The 9,554-nt window shown below is 35.0% G+C and overlaps 1 protein-coding gene and 1 long non-coding RNA gene across 3 annotated transcripts in view; one reads left to right on the top strand and one right to left on the bottom strand.

Moving 5' to 3' along the window:
- LOC126376786 (uncharacterized) overlaps nucleotides 1–9,554 on the top strand; it is a 62,408-nt gene that overhangs the window by 25,298 nt on the left and 27,556 nt on the right. The gene's annotated exons all lie outside the window — the stretch shown is intronic.
- The window catches only part of LOC126376519 (dystrobrevin beta), a 40,255-nt gene continuing 35,001 nt past the window's right edge, over nucleotides 4,301–9,554 (bottom strand). The window contains exons 20-21 of one of the 2 annotated variants that reach the window (XM_050023965.1): nucleotides 8,836–8,888; nucleotides 4,301–8,500 (exon numbers count right to left, since the gene is read on the bottom strand). In XM_050023965.1, the coding sequence (XP_049879922.1) occupies nucleotides 8,856–8,888 (33 nt within the window). In that variant the 3' untranslated portion in view covers nucleotides 4,301–8,500; nucleotides 8,836–8,855. The remainder of the gene's footprint in view (nucleotides 8,501–8,835; nucleotides 8,889–9,554) is intronic. The other variant, XM_050023966.1, reaches the window with a different exon arrangement.

The raw sequence follows: 9,554 nt of genomic DNA, 5'->3' as shown, positions 1-9,554 counted from the left end.
GTTAATAACTATAACTGCTATATAGATAGTGCATACCTACTTTTTTAGGATAGGTACATATCTATTTGGGATAAATACATATATGTATCCCTATTAAGTACGATACTAATATGTATACTCTTTGAAACCATGTCATATTAACTTTTTTGACACCTTAAACTGTGGGTCTCATTAAATATCAAATATGATAGTGCGACAGGGTTCTAAAGTGGGTACATTATATTGCTCATGACTGTACGTAACACATTCCAAATAGCAGAGGGAAAAATAACCATTGAAAATATTTTGTCATTGACTTAATGTTGATTAACCGAGTTCAAAAAAGGAGGAGGTTCTCAATTCGTCGGGTACTTTTTTATATGTATTTTCACAGATTACTCGAAGACACCTGGACCGATTTGGATTTTTTTTAAACAATTATCAAAGTAAGAAAGAAAGAAAACATTTATTCGACATACTAATTGTTTTTACACATTAAAAACGGTTCCACCTCAGCATAATGCCATAGAAGAAAGTATAAGTGCTTCTGATTTGATGAAAGAGTAAGTATTCTATAATTTCCACGTCATCAATAGTGAAACACGAGTATTACACCGCTTATTTTACGAGTAACGATACACCTATACTACTCCACAGAAAACTATTATCCAAATGGTATAAAAGTACACGTACTTATATATTTGTAAGGATAATATACAGAATATCGCAGAATACACCTGTCCAACAATTTCTTATTTTTTTAATAAATATTATATAATATAATAGTTTTTAGAAGAGGCCTGTTGCATTTGTAGATCGAAATTACGCGCTTAATAATGGGTTTAAGGTAAGGTATTTTCTAATCGTTTTCTCACGTACCTATATGTAAAATTAATGTACATTTACCACTGACGTACTATAAACAAATAGACTCACATTCTTTAAGTAGTTTTACTAAAAAAAACGGTCCGAACCGTGTTGTAAATACACTATGTAGATAGTATAAGTTCTTTCCTTCAAGATGTTATGGCTGTTCAAATGAAGTGCAATATAGGTTGTACAGTGTCGTTACACATCGTCGCTTGTGACAGGATGCACCGTCAACACTTTTTTACAGAGATTTCTTGTCTATTTGTTGTATGAGATCTATGACATTTACGAGAGATATAAGTTTATAGTTTAAGCAAGGATACTAACAATCGTGAATTTAACGCATAAGAGCGGGGCAGGTAATAGTGGAATGTGTGATAATAAGATATTACTTTATTAATCCCATAATATATACAGTCTATCTATCAGTGTATCTTAGGACTTCGTATCGACAGGCTGCAAGTTACTACAGTGTTAATTACTTGTGTCTCTGCCCACCCCATTAGGGATTACGGGCGTGAGTTTATGTATACTACGTAAAACAGAGGGTCCCTCGCCATACTAGAAAAGTTGCCGGATGGAGCGCCGGTGGCGAGCATTCGTACTAACTGGCAAAGTGTTCATAATGATACGGCGCACCGCCACTAGATGCCGCTTATTTCCATAAGTAAGCTTATACAGTTAGCGCCATCTAGTTACTAAATGGCGAAATATAGTAACAATACACTGCGGTCCCTGTTCGTACTACAAAAAAGAGCGCCGTTGGCGACCATTGGTATTAACTGTAACAAATGTATGGAAGGGACCATACATGGTGTTTCGAAAAGACATTCATAAGGCATCAAACTCCCCTAATGTAGAATAGATTGTTTACTTTTTACGCCAACCACAACCTTACCATAACTCATGTCAAAAATGGATGTCTACCGAAACGACAACGTAATGCAGATGGCAAGGCAGAAAGGGATGGATTTTCCCACCAATGAGGGGCGTTAAAAAGGCCAAAATAGTAGATTTCTACAAATGCAACAGGCAGACATAAGATCTAAGGAAACACAAATTAAGTACTAACAAGGTAAACCAAAACACCCTTCGCGTGGCGCGGTCGGGTAAGTACAAATTGTACATCTATACGTAAGTACATTGTTATAACTACATTATTATATATTACGCTTTGGATTGACGATCTAACTTCCAACAACTTGACTTTGCATGGCAAAGGTCTGTTTATATAGGGTTTTTGTGTAATAGAAAACTTGGTGAACATCGGCCTAATCTCGACTGATACATCACTATGCTAATGAACCTCGAAATTGTGGGATATAGAAATAAAACGGGTTTTTTTAAATATCTTTTTTCGGATTGCGAACCATGCTTCAACCCGGTCTTAATGTTGGTCGCACTGCTCACCTTGTTGCACGGTCACAACACTGGCTTCTGTACTTTAATAGATCTAACTCGTACAGTAATGAGCAATATAATGTACCCACTTTAGGACTCTGTCGCACTAACATATTTGACATTTAGTGAGACTTACAGTTCAATTTGTCAAAAAAGTTAATGTGACATGGTACCAAAGTGTATACATATTAATGCTCGTGACCGTACCACACATTGATGCTATTGTAAAACATTATCTATGTTGAAATATAATCTCTAACTACTACACGTTCGTTCTAAATTAGACGTTCTGTTTAATAGTACTTAGTTCATCTTATACAATTAGGAATATGGTTGAGAGCTTGTCACATTTCTTTAGTGTTTTTTTTTTTAAAAGGTCTCAATGTTTATATATTGCCACACTACTACTAGTGTAAAATAATACTGTTCTCGATGAGAAGAAAATACTGGCTGGATTAAGGACATCGATTTATTTTGAGCCAGAGACAAGTAGCATACTGGACATTGAAAATGGCGAGCTCTATAAAAGTCATAGAGGTTTGGCGTTACAGTAAAAAAAAATCTGGGAATACGTAAGTGAATTATGTTCTTTTAAAAATAGTAAGTATTTTTACTGAATTTAATAACCCTTTATGAACAGACCCCATCCCAACAATCAGTCTTCTAACCATTCCTTAAAAGGTCTTACAAAATAAATAAAATATTCCATCACAAGACGGCAAGACTAACGATATTGCACTTAAACTCCTAAACATAAGGTTGATATGCGAATAACTAGCCTAGAAAGTGAAAATTATTATAAAAAAAAAACTTAGCATCAAAATAATAGAAAAGTTACTTATATTATGACGTCATCAGTGTTTAAGGCGCTACCTATTTGAAATTAATTACAGAGATTTATCTGTAAGCTCAGTCATGTAGTTGGCAACACATTCAAAACATTACAACATTATTTGTAATATGGTAACATGTACTACATTGGGTTTGAAATTATCAAGATTTTGTTTACAGGTAAATCTTTACAATACAATTCAAAGGGTGAAATGCTTAACCCTTTCACGGACGGAGACCATGGGTCATTGATGGTTCATATTAGGTAGTATGACACCTTGGAATCGGAACGTCCGTAGACGTTCTGTCCTTGAAAGTGTTAAAGACATTTTGTCTTTTTTGCGCAAAGCAGAATCGAAGCGTGTTAATCATCGTAAGCTGTGCCTTGCAGGCACTGCCTTTTGCTGCTCGGACACAGTCAATCGTGATTAGCAATATCTATACGAACAATCAAAGCATTTCGCATGGAATTTAAGACAGTCAAACTCAGTGATTTGCCGTTCCGGGAATGTTCTCGTTGTAAGATATATTAATAGTAGGTAGGGGGCTGGTTTTCTTTGTCAAATTGTTTTTTCTTAGAAGAATAGAAGAAGAATTTCTTCTATCCTGTGGGTTGCGAGGTGGAGTACCAACCTCATTAACCCTGGTGGCCCCTGACATGGCTCATGTAACGACTACTTACTAGTAAGTAATAACCGGGACCGACGACGGGTTAACGTGCCTTCCGAAACACGCGTCATCTTACTTTCGGACAATCAGGTGATCAGCCTGTAATGTCCTAATCAAACTAGGGATCACAAAGTGATTTTTGTGATATGTCCACTCCCGGTCCGGTTCGTGAGCCCAACGCTCAACCACTGGACCACGGTAGTCGTTGTTATTTCTTAATTACCGGGTTCTTACCGCGTTAAAATCAGGGATTTGAGACTCCCGATATTTCAAAACTGTTGCTTTGCATTTTTGTACCCTGATTAGGTACATAATAATGTGCTTAGACTTTAGAGCCCAGTTTTTTGTTTCACTGTTTTTTGATTCTCCAACCGACTGCAGCTGAAAATCAGCGTCATTGTCTAGCTACTGCTAAGCCATGACATTTGCTGAGCTGAAGCCGTTTCGGCATTAAATATAATAATTATTAAGTAATTTAATTACATGTTAAATAATATTATGCCGAATATATGTAAATATTTTTTCTTTCTCTTTTTTCTTTCTCTTTTTTCTTTCATCTGCCTAAAGGGTAGGTATTAAGCTCTATTTACATAACTTTTGCAGTGTGCTTTGCCTTTTTTTACGCAGTGGAGCAGCGTGGTGGAGTATGCTCCATACCCCATCCGGTTGATTGAGGGGAGGCCTGTGCCCAGCAGTGGGACGTATATAGGCTGTTTATGTTACATAACATTTGCTTTTTTTTCACTTTCAGAAACGTGTTTAAAAAGGGACCATTTCCAGGAACAGCACATCACTGGTAAAGCTTATAGCAATCACAACGAATCATTTCCAAGCTCCTTTAAATTAGCTAAAATTATCATAAGAATTAATGATTATTTTTGATACACAGCTGCCAGAACACAATTCGTGATAATACAACTAAATCGTACTAAATCATTTGGTTTACGTCAATTTGGCATTTCTGTTCACCACTTGGTCGGTGGACACTTTTCAGTCTTAAATCATTTTAGAAGCTGCGTTTTTTTATGGCGAATATTAGTGGTTAAGTGACTGTTTAATATCAATAAAATGAGATATTTAGTTGTAAGTGGATTGAGTTCCTTGCACGATTAATTGCGACTGTCAATTTTATGAAAACTGTGCAGCGAAAACGAAATGTTAAATGTTATGTTTTCTTTTTTACCAATGTCAATTGCAATTGATCGTGTGAAGGGAAAAGCTATACACATTAAAATTCAAAAACTTGCTGTTTCGCTCAGACAAATAACAAAGACAAACGAATAAGAGTGAGATAGACATATTATGTGTTCCTGTATATTTATTTTGGTGACGGAATTTCCGTGCATTAGTTAACCAGTTACATGTTAAGGAGAGGAAGTATCAATTGACATTTTTGTACATTTTGGAAGGAATTGACGAATGGAAGACAGGAAAGGAATAATATGTAGAAGTAATCGACATAATTATGACGAAAATAAAATAAAAAATGAATGATTTTTCAAACTAAAGTACCTATAACTCAAATACTCGTTGTACAATGTTATTTTTTTTTAATTCTTCATATCTATATCCGATTTACTAGGTATCAAAAGTACCTATGTTGTAGTAATGTTATGATAAGTAAATTATTCAAACAACAACATAGCCTTGAAATACTTCAAACTATTTATTCGATAAAAAATATAGCCTTGAAATATCTTAAATTGGCATTTCGTTGGAAATGTACAATATATCATTCTGTACGAGTACGAGTATTTGATGGTTATAGTAAAATTAAAATATGCAGCATTGGTATTCATAGACAAATGGATAGATATACGACATACTACCAAGGTCTTGACTATTAATGCGTTAATACTCCGTTCGTTATATGAATATTACACGCACCTAGTTAGTATAAACATTGAGTTGATGTCAATGAAAAAATCAAGCACTTGAAATGTATATAGAAAGGTCGTTTATACAAAGCCGGATTTCTCTACTTCCGAATAGATCGAATTTTAAATGGCAAGAATTTGAACTGTCAGACATATCTCAAATGATTGATACAGAACTTTTTATAAGTGTATTATATGGATTGAACCAATTCTGTCAGCTAGTGTTGCCGAATAATCGATTATCGATTATTTAATCCAAAATCTAAATATCGTTATGCCTATCGATAGTATCGATATTGGAAATTCTACAATAATATCAATTATAATCTTATCTTTGTTACATTATAATCGATTATAATTGTAGAATTTTCAAAATCAATAGTATCGATAGGCAAATCGCTATTTAGATTATTTAGACTAAGAAAATAATCGATTATTAATCGATATTCAGTTGATTATCGGGCAACACTACTGTCAGCACCTCATCTGACTTTCCTATGCGTCTATCCTTTTCTGTAGCTCAAAACCGTCATTTGCTAGAGCGAGATAGAGCGACCGCACGCTATCTCCTCGTCGATTCGTGCTGACAAATCGTCGCTGATATAGCTAACTGACGTATCTGCAATTATTGGCAAAACTGATTTGCACCTCTTACAATTGTCAATAAGACACAAATCACTTTAGCAAAAAATACAGATACGTCAATTAGCAAAGGCCACGGTATGTGGTTTGACCGTGTAGGTTCAACTCAACGTTCATACGAACAAACTCAACATGGCATCAATGACTTATACGATCAAGTCAAATCATCGTCATAACATTGGACTAGACACGGCCGAACATATCCTAATTTTAAATACAACACAATAATTATTATGCCTCAAATGCATTTTAAGTAAAACTCATTTATACTAAACTTAAATCATATATAAAAGACAAAAACGCCCAATTCATAATTGATAATTTCATCGAAAAATAAAACTTGTTAATCTTATAACGTTTTTTAAAAAGTACTCTTCTCGAAATTGCTTTTCTTTCTCAACCTGTTACGATCACATGCATTCTTATCACTTAGCGAATAACACATACAATGGCCCCGATTCCTGCAGACACCTAATTTTATTTTAAGTAAAGGAAAAGGAAAGGGGCGGATGATTGACAAGTGTAAATTTTAAAATGAAAAAATAACCCGAGTGTATAAAATAAGCACCCGCTCATATGCAATCCGTGACGTGTGCTGTCAACTTAATTCTGTCGGGTTATTGGCCAATATAGAATTTTAGAAGTGTTTTTTCTGTCTAAAATTGTCGTGTATTCCATAAATTTTATGCCTGTCGATTACCCGTCCCTTTCCTTTTCGGCAGATAAGAAAATGACAGATATTACTTAAAGTAAACTTAGATGGCGTGTACCGGAATCAGCACCAATATACTATTAGGATAATTTTCTTAGTAAGTTTTACAAATTCTACTTCAACAATCCACGCAAATAAAATCATTACGTAGAATTTTTCAGTTAATATTTTTTTCGCGAATCAAATTTAAACGTCTTCATTTATAATAAAAAGAATTATAAATGGAGACGGTAAAAAAATGCAAAAAAGCGTGTATAAACATCATTTTAGTAGTATTTTTTACTAAGACAATAATCCCATAGCATAATAAATCCCGCGCCTTAATATATATATAAAATTTATGGGTCTTATTATATCATCTAGTCTAGTAATTATATAGAGATTGAACGTCCTTGAGTCTAATTATAATAAATAATAGAAATATATAAATGTGTACAGTCGAATAACAATCGACGAATTCATAAGTTGTGATGGGACTTATTTGGTAAAAACTTAAACTCAGAATTATTTTTTTACATCTATAGATTAAAACCGTATAGGTATAGGGAATGTGTCATTAAGTAAGTTATTTTTACACAATTAGGTTGAAGAAAAGATGTACTAGAAAAAATGCTATCAGACGTTCAATTTCACCAGAAAAATAGACATATATAAAGTCCTTAAGTGTAAGAGCCAACGACAGAAAACTCATTTATTATTTATTAAGAAAATTACATAAAACATGAAAGTTTAATATGGCAACATCGATCACATAGCGTTCTACCGGGGTTGCTAGATTAAAATAGACAAATGAAATTCGGATAACACCAGTAACTTGAATATTTCCTACTATACACCCATTTATGCCAGTTTAATTATCTAGTCTATTAACGACTTAGTCATTTAACTAAATTATGGCGTTTTTACTCTCTTTTGAGAAGGAGAATTTATACACTGTATTGAATACAGTGTATTCTGTGTACTGTGGTGAGAATAGAGTAATGAAATAATATGTTTAAATACCTTCTGTCTGTGTGGGTTATGGGTCCTTCCCAGAAACGAAATCGTCATACTTTCTGACAATCATTCGATTCAGCCAGCAATGTTATACAAAGGACCTCGGGGTTCTGAGCGGAAAGCTCTAACAGTTAAACCACAATGGCTGCTTTAAGTTAAACTAATGAATGGACATCCAAAACGAGGTAGAATCCGAAAGAGATGTCTTCCTTTCATAAGTAGAAGAAAGATGATTATATCCGATACTATCTCCTTTTTCTTCTACTTAAATAAATATAGGCTAGTAAGTAAAGAATGTTCTAGGCTATAGCGACTGGCGAATCAAATAAATGAGTTCTCAATCGCAGGCTCTAAGATATAAAAGAGACAGAGATACTCGATTATACATATTATATACTAGGTTAGACGTGGGTACACGTACGTAGGGATAACGTTAACAGTTATAAGTGTGTATATGTTACATCGGGAGCTATGTGCGGGGGTAGTAGTGCCCCGTGCGGGCCGGCAGCGGCGGCGGCGTGTCCTGGAAACATGTTCATGTTAACACGCAGCATTTTTCATAATTCAACGAGGGACTTTCCAGGCTACGTACCTCAAAACTAATGTAGATGGCGCTGTAACTCACATTTTGGGGTCCTCAAAGGAAAAATACATCGTAGGACACGTGGTACCCATCATGGCGTTCAACGTGTTAATTCAGTTACAATAACAATGCTTAAATCCACGAGGTTTAAAATTATCTCGTTTGAGTGTATAAAAAAAACGCGCTCATTTACATAACATCCTCTCCATTCTCTGTTTTTATGTGTTTTTGTACAATAAACTGTTAAATAAAATTAAAAAAAAGGAAAAACAAACCTCAAGCAGTGCAAGCGAACTTAGGACTGTGTCTTAACACTAGGTGCCATGCTCTGTAATAAATTCAAATAAAAATACTTAAGAACAAAACTCACACTTAAACTTAAACAAATATACACTTCAAGAAAGGAATAAGTGGGAATACGATAAGGCCGGGTTTCCACTGACGCGGAGATGGGCGGAGAAGAGTGGAGGTATGCGGATTTGACCAATCACAGCGTACGAGAGAGCGAAAAACGAAGACGCCCTGTCACTCTCTCCCTCGCGGTGATTGGTCGATTCCTGCACATCTCCGCTCCTCTCCGCACAGCTCCACGACGATGGAAACGCAGCCTAAAGGAGATTGACCAAAAGTGGTCCAAATGTCCACCACTAACGAAACGTATATAACTGAATAGCTCATGAAAAACTCAGTAATTGACCTAAGACCGAAAATATGCATTCGAAAATATGCTGTCGATAAAAAGTTATGGCTAAATGAAAAAACTAGATGTTGGACTATCTTGTACGAAAATATCTACAACCATGTACCATGGACCGCAGTTGAAAGAACGTTTGACTCTAACTCTGAGGTTGCAGGTTCAAATCCCATTTTCAGTATTTAGTATTTAGTGACCTATTACGGTAAATAGTTCTCGTTAGTGGTGGATATTTGGACCTAGTTCCATACAACTTTGGTCAATCTCCTTTGGAATGCATGTAGGAAAGTGAGCGGAATG

The sequence above is a fragment of the Pectinophora gossypiella genome, chromosome 21 (genome assembly GCF_024362695.1).
Source record: "Pectinophora gossypiella chromosome 21, ilPecGoss1.1, whole genome shotgun sequence".
Taxonomy (NCBI): Eukaryota; Metazoa; Arthropoda; class Insecta; order Lepidoptera; family Gelechiidae; genus Pectinophora; species Pectinophora gossypiella.
This window is presented reverse-complemented; position numbering and strand designations above follow the sequence as displayed.